This window comes from Aythya fuligula, chromosome 3 (assembly GCF_009819795.1).
Source record: "Aythya fuligula isolate bAytFul2 chromosome 3, bAytFul2.pri, whole genome shotgun sequence".
Lineage (NCBI taxonomy): Eukaryota > Metazoa > Chordata > Aves > Anseriformes > Anatidae > Aythya > Aythya fuligula.
In genome coordinates this window covers 44201856-44220540 of record NC_045561.1, presented here as the reverse complement: position 1 = coordinate 44220540, position 18685 = coordinate 44201856, and the positions used below count along the sequence as shown (strand labels likewise).

General features: G+C 43.0%; 1 protein-coding gene across 5 annotated transcripts in view; it reads left to right on the top strand.

Moving 5' to 3' along the window:
• The first annotated feature begins 11351 nt into the window (after positions 1-11351).
• SMOC2 (SPARC related modular calcium binding 2) overlaps positions 11352-18685 on the top strand; it is a 145344-nt gene continuing 138010 nt past the window's right edge. For all 5 annotated transcript variants that reach the window (XM_032183504.1, XM_032183503.1, XM_032183502.1 and 2 more), the window contains exon 1: positions 11352-11668. In XM_032183504.1, the coding sequence (XP_032039395.1) occupies positions 11594-11668 (75 nt within the window). In that variant the 5' untranslated portion in view covers positions 11352-11593. The remainder of the gene's footprint in view (positions 11669-18685) is intronic.

Genomic DNA, 18685 nt, shown 5'->3' with positions numbered 1-18685 from the left:
TCCATACATATGGCTTATTTGAATATAATTTCTAGGTTGTGCATAAGGAAACAAGATTTATCTAATATCACTGTATTTCAGAGCCCTTTAAATCTCTTCTGAGCTCCACTGTCTAACTCCAGCCCAAGCTGACAGAGAGCTAGAGGCTTGGTTCTAAAAGCCCTGTAAGTGTCACCAGCAGACACCAGAAACAGTAAAGAGGTGAGACCCATAGTGAACATACCAACAGCAGGGACAGCTGTGGTTGAAGCTCAGAGCCATGGGCTTTTTCAGCTGCAGAACTGAAGCCAGAGGCAAACAAGTTCAGCTGCTCACTGAACAGCAATATTTAGGGAAAGAGCCTCTGCTCAGACTCAGTTCTCCTCTTATATTTGTTTCATAACTTTTCTCTCCTTTATCTTCATATTGAGAGAAAACTTAAAGAACAGGTGCTGAACAAAGGCCCCTGAGTATGTAGGGACTGAGGCAGACAGCCTGTTTTCTAACACCTGGTGTATCTCTTTCTCCTTCGCCCTCCAGAAATTTTTTACTCCACAGTGTTTCTACCCACCAGGTAAACAACAACAACAACAACAAAAAGTCTTTCCATGGACTGCAGCAGTCACTGCTCCAACAGTATTACAAGAGCCCCTAGTGAGTCTCTTCTATATGGTTCAGTGGCTCCTCCTGGGGACAAGGCTCCTGGAAAAATGTTCTTCATAGTCTTCCTCTCTCTCAGTCTTCTGTGATAACATTTCAATCACAGGTAGGAAAAGATTTGTCTTCCCAGCAGTGGATCCACACCTGATAGTGGAGGGAATGGAGAAAGATGAATGAACGAAGGGCAGTAATGATCCGTATTTCATGAGCCTCTGAGCAAAGGACTTTTCCATAAGGCCCCATGAAAGACCAACTTCTTCCATAATACCTGGTGAATCACTTTTCTGATGCAATTTGTACATCTATGTCAATGAAACTCCAGTTTGAAGCCATTTTAGTTGACACCTGCTGCATGGCACAGACAGGACAGCATTCAGCACTGGCTAGCCACCTGAGTGCTTAACAGCTTCTCAGCGGGTTTTGCAAATTTTATTCTGATTCAGGAGCCCCCTGAAATCTCACTGCCACATGCGGTGGTTGTGACTATATGGTTGGGTGTGACTTTGTGGTGTTGGTAGTAATGGAAAGGCATGGCAGAGCCCAGGAGCCTCAACCTTGGTTCAACCTGTAATGACCTTAGCAGGCTGTTCAGAAAGGACCTTTATTTTTTTGGAATGGGAATTTGCTGCACAGAGGAAAAAAAAAAAAAAAAAAAAAAAAAAAGCTGTCTGTGTGTGCTGAAGGCAGAATTAAATGAGAGCAAGGAGACAGGCAAGAGAATGGATACTCCCCAGGAGCATTCAACTGGAGTTGTGTATTGGGGGACAGAAAAGAAATGAGCCAGCTGAGCTTGATGTTGGAGAATGAATGTGATTTGTCTTTTATTAATAAAAGAGGTCTCCCCACAAAGGAAATTCCCATCTTGGTCTGGTGATGTAGCGCTAAGTGGTAATTGATACATGAAATGCCAAAGCCTGTAGATATCTAGTTGCAGTGGAGTAGACACTCTTTGGGGCTTGTAATTACAGGGAGTTGGCAGACATACAGATTTCATCTTTGAGAGAGAAAAGGACTTTCTACTCTCCTGCCAGCTGGGATGACTAAGCTCAGTGCCAAGCTGGACATACCTTCCAGAGCATTTGTACAGAAGTGTTCAGTTCTACCTCAAATTCTTTCACTCTCATTTTCTGAAAATGAACTAATAAAATATTTGTAATGGCACCTGCAGTTGTGAGACATCTTGGAGAGAAAAGCCAAGTCCTGACTCCCCATCAGAGGAAGGCACAGTAGAGAAAAAGCAGTATCTTAGAGCTGTGTAGGGGGGGGGAAAGGAACAGTTTCATAATGTCTGGGGCACAAATGATGTGCCCCACTGAAGGCTCAAGGACAGCTGATATTTCTATTCACTGCCCTGGCTGCATGCAGAAGCCTGCTCTCTGGAGCTGTCCTAATGGTGTGAATTAGGCACTGATGTAGCAAACCATGGGACAGATGTGGTTTCTCAGGCACTCCACCAGAGGCAAGCCGCCCAGGGGACATTTGCAGAGTCCAGACATGTTGTAATCACACCTGGAAAGGTAGACCTGCCCTCCGTTGCTCTTTTCAGACTATCTTTGCATATTTTCCCTCTAATTTGCAGTATTGAGATAAATCATATCAAGTCTGTTCTTGGGATCTATGCTGGCTGCCAAGGTGGCAGATGATCAGCTATTTGATATGTAGTTAGACATCTCTACATGAAATATGCATAACCTGTGAGAAAAAGAGCAGTGCTAATATTTTTTGGTCAAATTCTGCTCTCAGTTGCACCAGAGGAATGCAACTGAATTCAATATGATTTACAAGAATTAAGGGACATCACTTTATTATTATTATTAAGATGACATTTAGATTTTAGTTGCAGTTAATAGGGTTGACCAGCGACAAATCTCAAAGAAAAGTAACACTGTTGTTTGTTTTTCTTCTCTAACTGCAGTGCCAGCCCCAGTTTAACAAAGCACCCTATAATATTTGCTTAGGCACAGAACTTGTTAGCCTAGCTTATTTTTACTGTTTATCCCATGTTTCTGTAAAAATGTGCAAAAAAAAAAATGTTAATGCCAAATGTTCTCAAATACCGCCCCCCGTTTTTTTTTTTTTTTTTTTTTCCACTCCAGAGGCATAGCATATGCTAGGAAGAGTTTGCAAGTATATCTATGCTGGAATTTTTATATCAATAAACCCCTAAGGGGTGGTGCAACTCCCAGCAGTGCACTGCTTCCAAGGTTCCAAGGATGAAATAACACATCCTGGCAACCCGAGCATTTTTTGCCAACATAGCTGCAAGGATTTTTTTTTTTTTTTTTCCTGAGAGAATACCAGAAAAATCTTCTCCTGAGAAACCAAGCGGAGACTCCACATTGGCCAGCTGCTTTGGACATTCACCTGGCATAAACATTTCCTCAGCCCTGGCACTACTGCCTGCCAAAAGCTTACTCTGTCCCTCTACACTCATCCATCACAGCTGCTGCAGGACAGTTTGATAAACTGGTGATTACAATAGAAGGTGGAAGAACTGGGAGTCAGTCAGGCAAAACAGGAGCTGGAAGCAGGTTCTCCTGTGCCTCAGGACAGCTCAAACACCAGCTTTTCAGCTAGCCTCAAAGGCAGAGCTCTATCTGATTTTCAGCAGAAGCATGTGTTTGGGCCCAAGAAGTCTTTACCAAGGAAGATGTTTTTGCAGCTGATACGCCTCTGCGAAGAGAACAGCTTTTAAAAATTGGCTGTATTCTAACAGAAGCACATGCACAGTCACATTTGCCTGAAGAATTTCTGATCAGCTCTTGTTGGGAGCTCAGGAAAGGCCAAATGACCTAAGGGTTACAAAGTGCCAGTTACAGATAGTGTTTCACATTTTTTCTTAGAAAAATAGTTATGAAACTACTGAATTTTTCTCCTGCTTTTTTTCTGTATGTCTTCCAATGCAAAATACTTTATTCTCCCAGTGGAAACCAATCATTTGCTAAATATTTAGTGTAATTCATATCTCTGTCTCTCAAGTGGGGCAGTGTTTACACTTCAAAAGCAGGAATCTTTCTTCTTATTCCACAGTCACTCCATAGAAATAAATACAAACCACAGAACCCGCACAAATCTTCGCTAAGGCACAAAATTTTAAACACCTTACAGATTAATGTTTATGGAGCCTGTCAGAGATTTAAAACCACAACCAGAAAGAAAGGTTTTCTTCAGCTCTGAGAAACGAACTTTTTGCCTCATGTCAGCGTCATGCTGAAAAACCCTGGGCAAGTTGTTTGTCTAAGCAGACAGGTCCTTATTCAATTGTTCACAATGTCTTTGTACTTAGTGCTTGCTGTAAATTTGTCTCTTTGCCACCCTCTTTACCTCTGCATGCCTCAGAGACAGGGGCAGCCAGCAGCTTACCACTAACTCAGCCTAAGGGGAAATGCTAGCAACAAAGACCAGTCTGCCAAAACCCATAAAACCTTCTGCTTTTTGCCTTGCTTTAAAAAAAAAAAAATATAATAATATTGTGCTTTCTCTAAAGTGGTAAAGAAACACATGCCCAAATGAGTTCTTGACATTATGTTACAGGATTTTTTAAGGGTTTTGAAGAAACCTTGGCACTTATCAACATGTTCTCCAAAACACATGATTGTTAATTGGTTTAGTAGTCAGCAAAGGTAACAAACTGGTTATAGAAGGTGCAGCCAAGTAGCTCTTTGTGAAGCCCATGAAAATCACAGCCTCTGAAATACCAAGTAAATCCAAACGGAAAGAACTGATTAAAAGCAGAAATGGAGCCATATCCACTACCATGATAACCTGTTGTTTCACTGCCACCACTCTATGAAAATGTACCTGTTCTTACCCACTGGGAAAAAACAGCCAAGGAAAATCATAAAAAAGAAATGAAACAAACATTCTTAACAAACTGTGGTGTTTTCCTTGAAGGCTTAACTGAGCTTCTCTCTTTGCTTGTCAGTTTTGTCCTCTTTCAGACAGGTAAGAAAATATGACTCTTAATGGACTAAAAGCCACTGTCACCCACTGCAAAGAGCTTGAATAGGTCAAGCATGGCCACTCTTATACAGATCGCAGTGTGCTACTATCTCCTGAAGGCAACCAAGACCTGTCTGTGGCCATGTACTGCAGATCTGCTGCCCCACAGGCCTTACGGGGATGTCCCTGTAAGACCACAGGCCTGTGATGGAGACATTCCTGCTCCCCACTGATTGTAGGGTCCTCCCCACCCTCTTGATCATGTTTCCATCATTTCACCCCTGCAAATGAGAGTGTTGTTTGTAGCCATGAGCTATGTTTTCCCATTCAGCACAGCTTTTTGGCCCTGTGTGCCTGTTATAGGGAGGGGGCAGGAAGGAAGGGGAGGTGGGATGAGGGGGAGCCACAATCTGCCTGTTTGCTTCCTATTTCCTGCTTTCTTAAAAGGCATTAATCCTTGAGCAAGGTGCCACTATAGCAGGCCTGGAGCCTTAATCCCATGTTTATGTACAGATGGGAAGGTGCAGGAATGGGTGAGGGAGGCTTCCCAGCGCTCTCAGGCGGTTTCGCCTCCATCTTGTCCTGGGCTGATCTCTGTCAGTGGTGACAGTGTGGCTCTGGCTCTGGGCCCACTTAGGCTTTGGTGCCTGGACTGAGGCTGCTCGCTGTGGTGAAGGCTTCACAAACACCTTGTTCCCACAGGAGACTGGCTTGGGACCACAAAGCTTGCTTTACACTGGGCTGAGGGAGAGGCTGGCGAACATAATGGGTTTTGGGTTACTATGGGTTTCCAAATCTGAAATAGCAAGCTGGTACACAATACAAATGTCAATGCTGGGGACTGGAAATAAGAAATACTCATACACTTTACCTAGCTTTTTATTCCACTTTTAGGACTGTACGAAATTTCCACTGCTAAAATACCACACTTTTCCTGTGAAAGCATTTCCATCTATCCCCACAGTAGAACTCTTCCTGTCCTGAGAAGCAGTGCATAGGGGATGGTGAAGTAGCATATCTCTGACAGCTGTCCAGGATATTCCTGATAGGAAGACTTATATCTTCTAATTCAAACTGTTCATTCCTTCATTTCTATCTGTGAGTGGAAAGAACTTCCTCTGCAAAATGCTGAGCCATACAGCCAACAGGTACAGCCAGAAAAATAAGTCTGGTCAAGGAAGGGGAATAATATAAGTGCATTTATTTGTGTGCCAAAAGATTTCAAAGTTATTTTGTGACTTATGCATTTTTCTACTGCATCCTGTGTTGCTTCAGCTATTCACTAGCACTCAGGAAGGCATTTTACCGTCAGTATATCACTTCATGTAATACCCATTTTTTTTTTTTCTGTATGATTTTCATTCTTGGTGTAAATCTAGTTATAAGCATTGTGGATACATATATCCCTCCTCAGACAGAGCTCCTCTCTCCGATAGTCTCCAAACTATGTTTTTTTTCCAAGACTCTGAGAATTGTGCAGAATCCGTGGTTGTTTCCAGATGATCGGACAGCAGACTGTTTGTCAGCACCATTGCCAAAAGGCTATTTTTTTTTTTGTTCTTCCCTCTATCAGCACTCACATTCTTTTTGCCATCCCAGGTGTTCATCTAACACAGGAGCGAGCTGTTTTTTCAGGGTTTGCTCTTGATCCTGACCTCACCATCCTAAGGTCTACATTTGGGTGAAAGGGGAGCACTCCTGGCCAAAGAGCTGTGAGGGATGATTTAATGTAAGGTGAGTGAGTCAGCAGCAATGCCTCTCTCTGCGTTACAACAGCCAACATCTTTCAGAAAAGCCTGAAGAGCATGCTCAGCTGGGAGAAGCATGGCAGAACTGTGGCTCTGAGAGATGGGGAATGTACTAGCTCTGCTCTGCTCTCACCCTACAAGATGCAAAGCATGATTTTGTGTGTGTGTTTTTATTTCCTTGAAGGCTTAAGTCATTTTCCTCATACTGACTGCTCATTAAAGTGTGATAAATCCCACACTGTAAGCTCTAATCATGAAAAATGCAACATGCTAATACTGGAAGATCTCACCTAAGGATGACACTTTTCAAAGCTATCTGTTTCGCAAGCAAAACTAGTCACATGTGGGCCCATTCCTCCTACCCACTCACAATTTTGACTTTACTCCTACATTCTGTCCCCATTTTTAAAAGGCTGGTTTCATGGCTTTATTTTTAATGATCAAATAATGTGTGGGCCTTGGTGTTTTGGGATTAGGGTTTGGCTCACCTATGTAGCTCTCAAAAACAGGATCTCAGCTCCTGGTTCCCATAAACACTTTTAAAAATTCCACTCTACATTTCATGTGGCACAGAGCACAGCTCAGTCATCAGCTGTTTGCTCATAGCTGTGTTAAAACAAACTGCATGTTAAAGTTTACAAAGATAATTTTCTACTTTCAAAATAATGAAATGAATAAATCTTTTATTTTATTTTATTTTATTTTATTTTATTTTATTTTATTTTATTTTATTTTATTTTATTTTATTTTATTATTTTATTTTATTTTATTTTTTTAGATAAAGAAGATTCAAAACATCCTACTTAACTCTGGGACTCTATCTTCCACTACTCACAGCAAACACAAAGAAATAAAGCATCAGAGAGTTTTATTATTCCTTTAAACTAGACATACATATCTATTTTTTTTTTGAACAATTATATGTCAAGAATATAATTATCCCTGTGGATACAGTATAATGATACCCTAAATATCGTAGGGCTAGAATCTGGGGTCACTGTTTGTGGGCTTTTCATTTATATCCATATTAAAAGCATGGGAGACTTTCCATTGATGTCAGCTGGATTTGATTAAGTACCTTTGTTTATAAGAAGCTAATGATAATACTTTACAAATTAAAAAACAAACAAACAGACAAAAAAAGTTAATTACCCATTTTTTGTTATTATTTGTGCTTCTGCAGTCCCTATCAGTCTCTGTCACTGACTTGGACTTTATGATGTTTATATGATTTAGTGGAGGACTTGTTAGTGTTAGGTCAGAGGTTGGACTAGGTGATCTTGGAGGTGTCTTCCAACCTAGATGATTCTGTGATTCTGCAATGTAGAAACCTAGGAGAAAGAGGTATGCCATAGCTATACAGAATAGAAATAACTGTTCTACTCTTGTTTGCACATTTATAGGTGCACGTATATTCTCTAAGTATTACAAGAACTATTTGCTTTAATTTTAGTATTATCTCCCATTATTTTTCCAAACTTAAAGAAAGAATCAAACATTTGGTATACCTCAAACTGGCTGCAAAATATATTCACTGCTTGAAAAGCAGCACACTTGAAAAGCAGGTGAGAGTGCAGAGTTTGCCTGCTAATTCTTTCAAAGCTAGTGCCAGGGACCCATAAGAGAAAAAAATAAAAATCTCTTTCTAAGAATTGCGCTATCTTCTGCCAAACACCAACTGATCCTGCAATGGGAAGCAGACTCCTGAGCCCTTACGTACCCCAGCCAAGGAACACATCTCTGCTTGGATCTAGTGGCCCATCCCTGCAGGCACAAGCGCTGCACTGAAACTTACTTAAGAGGATTTATTTTCTGTAGTCTTGATACTTAGGAGCCAGACAGTTCTTCCTTTATCAAAGTCAGAATTTCCAATATCCTTATTGGAACATTTCTGTTGAATTTAATACGGAATGGTCAACTATATACAGGATTGCAAAGCAGCCTGAACAATTCTATAGATGAGGTATAATTTCCTTTTGCATTTTCTGACCTAATTAAAGGTATTAGAGGAAAGCTCTCATGCTCCAGTAAGTTGTATCAAGTGTTTCCTGTATAATTCTAACCATTGCTGTAAAACTGTACAGGATTGCTCTGTGAAGTTCACTCATTTAAGCAACTTGAGTTGCTTTCTACAACTTCCTGAGCACACAGTTCTGGAGAGACTGAGGAAAGAGGAGAAAATTTGGGTCTTATTATGAAAGAACCCACATAGGACTTCAGATTGTACTTCAACTGTACTTGGGTACAATTCCTGATGTAGTACAAATAAGTCTGGACATGGTGCTGGCATGGATGAAGAGGTGGCTGAGTCAAAATTCACCATGACATGACTCAAACATTGTGGGAGAAGGCTGTGTTCAGGATAAAACCACCACTGACAAACTAGAGCAAGAAGTGGAAAACATAAATTTCCTTTCAGTGATATCCATGGAAAGGGGACCCATGCATTCTTCTGGCGATATGACCCCTTTTTAAATGGGAGAACAACACCTGTGAAGAATACTGATGTGCCTGTCTTATAGTCTTTCCCCCACCTTTAACAAGGAATAACATTTATTTCCCTTTTTGTACTCTCATCTAATCTGACTGCAAGTTTTTGGAGGCAGGTAGTTTTCTTACCACCATGGTGGTGGCTGGTAGCTCTGCCTGTTAAAATCACTCTGCCTTTTACATTATAAAACACTATTTTCAGTTGCTTGATCCTTGACAGTATTTTTATCACTTGGTCTCACATTTTCCTTTAAAAATATTTTCGTTGGGCTGAATTATCTTCTGGGATGGGGGGCAAAGAAAGGGAAGAAGAAATTTTAGGCCGAATAGACAAATATCTTTCTCAAAAGAAACGGGGGAAATGACAGTAGACAAAATAATAATGCATATTTTGGCAAGGGGTCTTTATTTTGAAACCATAATGCCACCAGTTTCTGGACTTCAGACTTCTCATTTTGGTCTCCTGGCTACTGTCACCTCTGGAAATCCACTCAAATCTGATGAAGTCATAAACCCTAAAAAACCTGCAGCTTGTTTTTATTAGATAAATTTCTCATCTATTCTGAGCTTGGATTTTTCCTGCAATGCCAAATCCAAACTGCCGTGCTGTTTAGTTGAGGGACTGACTGCTGCATATTGCCTTTGCCTGGCTGAACAGCAGCAGTGCACAGAAGGACCCTGAACTGAAGACAAAGGGGCTGTGGAGTTAGCAAGCTCCAAAGAGCATGGCAGGTGGAAAGGCAGCCACGGGGCTGTAGGGCTGCTTGGTGATGAAGGAGGCCTGGGCCGGGACAGGGAGACGGACTGGGATGGACTGGTGGAGAAGGAAGGAAGAGGACTGGGAAGATGATGACTGCAATGACAAGGCAACGAGAGGCTTGATGACAGGGGAGTGGGACTAGGTCCACACAGAGAATAACTCTGAGGGATAGAAGAAGTAACACTTAATCAGGGTATAGCTGGAGGGGACACAAGCATGGATGGCTGGAGGCATGGTCATGAGGATAAAATCTTCTGGTTCTGATGGGCATTGACATTGCGAAGGTTCACCACCTCCCAGCTGTGAGGAAATGGCTGCAGAGTCCTTGCTGGAAAAAATGTCCTGTTTTGCCCACTGCAGCAAATGTCAATCTGCTGTGTCCATGGGGGATGCTGCTAGCTGGAGACTGATGGGGGTCTGTGTGGTGGAGTGAAAGGTCCTAAACATGCTCTGACCCAGACAACACCTGTGATAGCTTCCTTATCCTTTTTTTTTTTTTTTTTTTTTTTTTTTTTTTCCAATGGAAAAGTCGAGGAGATATTATGAGCACACACAGGCATGTGCACACATACTTTATGTTCACAATGAAGATGTTTAAAACCAAACTTTAGAAAAGGGGAGTCTTCAAATTTTTACTGCTCTAGGTGCCCAGTTGAGATCTGTGGCTGGGTTGTTGGCTGCATGCTCTGAACATCGCAAGATCCAGATAAGTCAGCAGTGGCTGTCTCAAGCAGGGCACCCAAATCTGTCTTAGATTAATTTCTACTTCTCCCTGCCTCTCTGGGCTTGAAGCTACCGCTCCGGGGAGCGTGCTCCATGCCCAGCCCTGGCAGCCAGGGTGTGCCCAGCCGCTGAGGTCGGGTCTGGGGAATTGTCACTTGGGTGCGTGCTGCCTCGCAGCCTCCCCAAAGCCCTTTCAGGCTTGGGTCCTCTCCTTCTGACGAGCACAACCCTAATAAAAAAGCCCTGGTCGCTTCGGACCCCCTGAACCGCGGGGATCTCTGCGGGCTGGCCGGGAGCCGTGGGGCTCAGGGGAGGAGCGGGGGGCTGCTCCAGTGGCAAACATGCACTTAGAAGGGCTTCTTTCCGGCGCTCCGAGCAGAGGACATCCTCCGGCGGTTCGCAGCGGGGAAATAACAAAACTCCTCCGTTTGCCTCCCGAAACATCAGCGAGAAAAGCGCAAAGCCGGCGGGAGGGAGGGTTCACCTGGCGCTGTACCGCATGCGGAGCGGCAGCCCCGAGGCAACCTGTAGCCGCTCCCGGCTGTCCCTGGCCCCTGCCCGCTCCCCGGGCAGCCCCCAGACCCCATCCCACATCCCGCTGCTCCCGGCTCTTGCTGTCCCCATCTAGCAAAGTGGGGTGCACCGGGCTCGGTGGGCCGCGGCCGCCTGCGTTTGTACCCGGTGGTGCAGGGGGAGGCGGAGGGGGAATGGGATGAGCCCCACGGGGAGGGGAGGGAAGGGGAGGGAAGGGGGGCGATCCGGAGTCCCCCGGGAGCCTCGGGGAGGGTTAATCGGCGGGGAGCTGCGGGTCTGGGAGGAGAAAGCGGAGGCCGGGCCGGGCAGGGGGGAGGATAAGAGGGGAAGGGAAGGAGCGGCGAGGAGAGGTCGCCCAGCGCCCGGCTCCGCGGCTGCGGCTCTGCCTTCCCGCGGCCCCCCGCCGGCGGCGGACAGCGGTGGGGTGGGGTGGGAGGGTCCTCCCTTCCCTTCCCTCCCCGGCTTTTCCTCCCTCTTCCCCCGCCGAGGGGGGAGAAGGGGCTGGAGAGGAAAGGAGGCGACCCTCGGGGCTAGGCGGCGAAGGGGGGCGAGGCTGGGGAGCATCTCCGAGCGCCGCCGGACACGGAGAAAGGGCGAAACTGCCGGCGCTCTGCCGTGCGCCCCAAGCCACACTTCAAGGGGTGGGGGCTAAAAAAAGAAAAAGGAGAAAAAAAAAAAAAAAGCGACTGAGAAGGGAGCAGAGCGGGGCAGCGACGTCCCCGGGAGGGTGCCCCAGCCCCTGCCGCCGCCGCTCAGGATGTGGGTGCCGCTGCTGCTGCTGCTGCCGGAGCTGCTCCCCGCCGTGCCGGCCCAGAAGCTGTCCGCCCTCACGGTAAGGCCGCCCCGCCGCGGGATGCCGGCCCCGGGGCGCACCTGAGGGCGGCGGGGGGCTGCTGCCCCCGGCCCGGCCCGCAGCGGGACCCCCAAGCCTCGCCGAGGGTCTCCGCAGAGCCCCCGGGCGAAGCTGGTGGGTGATGCCCGCCTTGATGCTTTTTAAAATCCCCCCCCCCGGGGAATAACGCTGCAGCGAGGACCGCCTTAGGTCGAGCGATTTCTCTTTTTATTTCTGCTTCCAAAGCGGCGTGAGGCTCGGGCTATTCCGGGCTCCGCGGTGCTAAACATGGAGCTCTGCGCGGAGCTGGGCGAGCCAATTCATTAGGCTTGCTAAATAAGCCATAACCACTTCTCCAGCCAAGACCTGAGGTTTGCAGCTAATAGCTCGGTTCAGCCTTCTCGCAGAGCTCGCAGTGTTTGCAAAGCTATAATTAATGCAATCTGGAGAAATAAAAACATTTTCCTTAAATGTGTTTTTAAACAAGTGCTTGAGTAAACATAACGGGCAACCAGCACCCCTTTCAAGCTGTTTTTAAGTGTTTGGGTGAGGGCTGTGCCCCTCGGAGTTTATTATGCTGAAGTTACAGACAGTTGCAAAGTGACATAGACCCTATGTCACCTCGCTCTTTCAGAAAAATTATGTAAAATACTGAGCGCTCTTTTCTTTCTTTCTTTCTCTTTTCTTGTCTTTCCTTTGGTGGTGGTGGGGGTTAGGGACAGCTCAAGGAGAAGCAGTGGTGGGGGACGGCTGAGCTGTTCATACCTGAAATTCTTCAGGAGAAGTTTTGCCTTCTCATTTTTTTTTTTTTTTAAATGATTTGTAGATTAGAAGCTGCTAATTGAAAACCTTAAAGGAGTGAGTTTGCCCCATGAATTTTATAGCTTGTGACATTTGCAAGTGCGGGACAGATAAAGTCAAGTGATTTTTGATCTTTTTAAGAACTTGTTTGAAGCACCCACAGACTGCCAGGTGATGTACTATTCCAGTTAACAGGTTAGCATTGTAATTTAATTCCAAGTTCACTTGCACAAATATGTAAAAGGAATTTGCAAGAGATGACATGTTATATTATTTCTCCAGTATGTAAAAAAAATCTGAATGTCAGCACGGAAGTTAACTAGAGATGCTAACAGAAATAATCCAAGTGTGAAATAGGAGTGATTGTGACTGCTATATCATCTTAAAATGATACAAGGATCAAATGGTGCTAAAGCCTTTAACAGATGCATATCAATCACTGTCAACGTAACTGGTGTTTATGAATGGTTGCCTTTCTAAAGCTGAGGGAATAAAAATCTGGCCAAGAGCACTTATGAAATCCCTTTAAAAATAAAATGGCATAAACTCATGTGAATGTATTGGACTTCAGCTAATTCTGAGAGATGTCTGAAGCCTCTCTGTTCTCTCACCCACCCAGAATGTGTATTGTTCATTTCTGCACCTTACAACAACATGCATCTTTATGAGCTGTGATTATAAAGTCAATCCTGGTGGAATCCCCACCCTCTCTATTGAAAGGGCAATGACACTGGAGGCTTTAAGCTTTCAGTCTCCTTAAACCCAAACGTTTTGGTAGGGGTGGCTGGATGTGTCACTGCTGGGCTGTGGTCAGCCCATGCTAGTTTTTCTGCAGTCTGTGCTCATCTTACAGAGATGGTGGCACATACAAGTACATTAGAAATCCTTCCATAAAATGGGTAATGAGCTGTCAGAGACCCGTGGTAAGAGAACAACGCATACACACTCATGTACACATACTTTTTACTTCTTCCCACAAGAACTCTGAGTTCTGGTTGCATGAGGCAGGTTTATTTCTGCTACGAGTGTACTTCCCTATTTAAATAAAACAAAACCAACATCACTGTAACAGCAACAAATACCATGACACTAAATCATTCTTTACTCCTGCAGTCAATTTGCTTATAGCAAAATGCACAGACTGCATAATCCCTTCTCACATGTACCTTTCCCAAATACTTGTGGGTAATATCTGCACAATTATAACAACAAGAAAACCCACTACCACAACCACCACTACCACCAAAAAAACTCATGCTGTGAAGCACCAAGGAAATGTATAACTTTTTTTTTTTTTTTTTTTTTTTTTTCCACCTGCTCTGACCTTGTGTTATGACAGAAAACTACCTTTTTTTTTTTTTTTTCCTTTTTTTTTTTTTTTCCTACACATCAGATGAAGGTTTTCCTTTTATTTGTGCTTGGAAGAATAACAAAGACAGAATGATGTTTTTAAAAAGAAGCAGAAGCCGTGGGGACAGAACACATACCGTGGACCTGAGTTTCATGAAAACTGCAGGATGATCACAGGGGAGAGTGTGCAGATCCCTGATGGTAATACGCTGCCAGTGGGATATGCCAGGTGGTGGCAATAATGGCTTGGGCATAGGCTCCTTAACCACAGTGATAAATCTGCCATAAGGTGAACCTTAGCAATGTTGTGATAGTAAAATTCACTATGGGCAGTGAGAGGGGCACCAGCTGTTTTTAATGTTGCTGAACAAACTTCTGGGCTGTTTTAACTTGACATCCTTGCTAGCTCCAGAAGTGGAGCAAGTATTACTTTTGGACAAGACGTTCAGCAGTTTATAGAGCTGTATCCTTGTCTAATTAGGAATAACGTTTTTGCATTGGATTTCTCTCAGGCAGAAAACCCCACAACCACCTCTGAATATGTGATTTTCAGATGTTGAAAGCTTTGCAATAGTCCAATAGCAAGAAATTACAGAGTTTTCACAAAACTTAAGCATTCCAACAGATTACTGTTTGCTTAATGGCAAATATGACTGTAGGTCCACAGGGACTGATGAGCAGATGGCTTCCTACAACCTTGGTAATAACCATCAGATCAGTATCTGGCATCCAAGTAGTCAGCAGGTAGCTGAAATGTACCAGGTGGTCTAGTTTCTGGTCCTCAGGTTCTCACAGCTACATCCAAAATGAGTTGTAACTTGTGTTGTAACTTTTTCCTCTCTGTCCAAAATATGGACCCAGCCAGAACATGCATGGGTCCCCATCTGTATGCCAGAGCAGAGGAGAAACATGAGGGATCAGCAGTTGCACACCTGAATCTTTATTGGGAAGCCAGGATGTGCACCAAGAGTTTTGAAGTTTTTGTGGGTTCACTAGCTTAGACGCAGCCTGAATCTACTTTGAATTTGTAGCAATCTTGGCCTCTTGTGGTCAAAAAATACTCTTTACTAAAGTTGCTCCTGGACGTTTGTCTCCTGAGTAGAAGCATATTGCAATAATAGGGAAAGTGAGGGGAAACATGATATTCCAATTCTGTATTACTAACTGAGCCACAGGGATAGATGGGGGAGGAGAACATTATTTTGTGTTATATTTACTGTTATTTCAAATAAACAAACATTGGCAACAGAACAATGGCTTTCATTTCGGGAAGGTAGGCTGAGAGCTGTCTCATAAGAAACTGTGAGATCTGGAGGGACTGTAGCCAATTTGGCTGCTCCTGGTTTTTCCACCCCTTGTGTCAAATACTAATGTAAAACATTCTTACTTTCCACAAAATATCTTAAGTAACCTTGTCTTTTTACCTTGTTTATGGAAAGTCAGGTAATAATCTGCAATTCCTGTAGCACATTGTTGGAACGCTTTCACGATGCTGTGTTTTTATTCTGCTCTGCGATATACAACCATGCTTTCTGGACATATGAAACTGGTGAGAGCAGAGCCTTATTGGCATATTATCTTAGGGGAATAGTTATATCTTGAGGTTATAGGTACTTTTGTTTTGAAACACGGTGTTTTGAAGAAAGCTCAGTCTGTTCCTAGAAGAAGTAAGTTTAAGATCACGGCACTTATCGCCACACTTACTTTGGCATTGTTACGCCTTATTTTTGGAACCATCAGCCTAGCTTTTATCTCAGTTGCAGTGTTGTGTGTGTGCATGTGCTTGTACAAACAATAGGACACAAGTGTTTCTTATTTTAAAATCTTGATGACTTGTAACATACCACAAACTATTTAATTTTATGCTTTCAAAGCCTTGCTGAACCATGTGTCCCTCTGAATATAATATTGATCTTAGATCTTATGAAGGAAGAAAGTTTGCTTGAAATCGCTTCTTGAAATGAACACCTCTGCCTGTTAAAAATTCCTTTCATCAGAAGCTGAATATTTCAGGGAACAATTGTTTTCTTTTTCTCCCTTGGCACATGCTTTGTGAGTATTCAATAGCATTTAATGCCCTGGATAGCTTCCACAACACTCACCAGTATAAGATGGACCACTAAGGTAGTTCAGTAAATGGAAGCTAAACACAATCAAAGCTTTCCAAGTTAAGGACCCATTTGGATGGCACCTGCAAACCCAAACATTTGGAAAAGTTACTCTAATTGTGATTCAAAAACCAAGACCATAAATAAAACTGTAAGTGGCTCCAGATCCTAATAGCATTGTTACTGCAAATGGGCATTGGTACAACCAAGGGTACATCAGCATTGAAAATAAAACACTTTCAACAATGCTTCCTAGCAATAAACTCTCTCTCAAGACACTTCTCATTAAAGAAACAAAAACAAAACCTGTGAGGGTTATTATTGAAAGAGCCAGCAATACTTGTGATCAGAGTTAAAAGTCCTATTTCTGCATGCAGCCAACGTACACCATACCTTATCATGTGAAATACATAATGGAGATGGCAGGTCGACTGCACACCCTTAAGATTTTAAAGCTAAAACTGAAGAGTAGAAGTGATTATGGGTAGGGAGGGAAGAGCAGGACAGAGGAAACTGAGGTAAATCATGCATACTTAGGCCAGTTCTGATATTTTCATTCTTCCCCTATTGCCCTCTGAATACCTTGAAGAATGGCCATGAGTATTCCTTGAGAGCTGGCAAACCACAGGGTTTGGTTCATTCTGAGAAGCCTCCAAAGGTTTAGCTGCTATCCAAAACCTATCTGAACCGTGTTGGTTTGGAAATCAGGCTGCAAGTCTTTTCAAGATCTGGCTCACTCAGGACTTTGCTAGTGTTTCCACTTCTTCAGCCAGACCAGAGTTACCACAGGCACAGCCATTTTCATGGTATTTTGGTACTTCCATTTCCTGTTGGGCCTGAGACCAGGAAGGGCAGAGGCGCCTGAAAATTAAAAACTGAGTAAGAAAGAGTTGAGATCAAAAATCTATTTTTGAACAGCAAATGCAGGTTTGAGTTTGGTTCAGGAGTGGTGTTTTTATCAGAACAAATTCCTATGATCTTGGGGAAGCTGCGGGGTTACATTTTGCAAAGGACTCAGACATTTCCAAGTGTTTGTTTTTGTTAGGATCAAACCCCAATGTTTCTAAATTTTTTTGTGAAGGAAATGCTTCAGGTTGATTCATTGTTATGTTTGGAGGTAGATTTTTAGAAAGTTCAGATACCAGGTTCCCAATGAAGGCCATTTGACGGTGCAAAGCTGGAATGCTTTCTTCAGAAAGAATGTCGGAATTGTTTTTGACATACCACCCTCCCCTCCTCTTCCTCTGTACTATATTCTACAAACAAATTCTGATGATGCCAGTCATTCTGATCTCAATGGCCCTGTGCACTCTCCCAGGACATGCTTCTGTTGACATTTCTGTATCAAATTCTGGGTATTAATCTATATTCACTGCCTTCATTTTTATCTGCTGTGGTAGATAAGATACTTTCCAGTGAAATTCCAGCTGGGAGCCTGAAAAGAGGAAAATCATTAGGAAAACAAACAAACAAACAAAGACTATTTACAGTATGCTGATGTTACACAGAATAATTGGTACCAAAGGAAAAAGAAGGATAACTTAAGACACAGCAAAATATTGGCCATAAGCAATACTTGGTAATTGTCTTCAGGAAAATAATGTTGACTGAGCAGACTGGTACAGCATAAAGAACTGCATTTTTTTCCTGCATTTGATTTTTGTCTAATTACCTTATCTGCACAGGTCTGAATTGAAGCCATTGATGTAATGCAGCGGTGTGCATAGGATGAAAAAATGAAAACTTTGGTTACAGGATGATGAAAGCTGCCCAAAAGTATATTGACTGGGATTTCAATTGGTGTGGGAACACGCGGTAGCAGATGGTTTCTTAATATGACTGTACCAAATTATGAATATTCTTCAAAAAAGCAACATTAACACAGCATCATTCCTTAACATGGACCAAGGGAAATAATTGTATGTGGAGTTAGTCTTGTGAACTAAAGTTTTAGCTGGTCTTGGCAAAAGAAATTGCCGTGATGAGTTAGTAACTGCCCTTCAGTGATTTTTTTCCCCATTCTAATTTATTAGTTTTCAGAAATGACCAGTAAGCATTTCATCAGCTGTTGAAAATCCAGGCTAATAGAGAATACATCCTAGACTTTTTGTCAGCATGGAGAGAGAAAACATTTCCTCCAGGAGATCCAGTCCAGCTCTCTCCCTGGCTCCAGTGTGTTGCTAGAAATCTCGCTCAAGAATGTTTACCTTATACCTATCCAAAACCTAGTTGATTTTTTTTTTCTTTTTTTTTTTTTTTTCCCTTCATTTATTTCAGGTTGCCTATTCTGTCATCTTCTGAGGCACCTAGTAACACTTTTGTGTTACCTTAAACTTGTTCTGAGGATGAAATAGTATACTTTCCTGACTTTTAGGTGTTCACTTTCAAACTGTATACAAATTAGCTGTCATACATGTGCTATAAATCTTCAACTCTCTATCCTAGAGCACCTAAAGATTACTTACATGAAAACAAAGAAAAAAATAATCTGGAATGTGCTTTCTTTATTTATGCCATGGCTGCATGTTGTATTTTCCAGATTTTTGGGATACAATTGCTACTATAAATTGTTCACATTTGGGGCAAGAATTCTCATTTATTTGTCACTACTCTGACCTTTGTTCGGTATTCAGATAAGATACCGTGAGTGAATAAGCAGCATAAATCATCAGGAGAGGTCAGTACATTTTTCAAAATGAAAGTAAAGGCAAATATAAAATCATTTTAATGATAAGCAGGATGGACTCACTGTGATCCA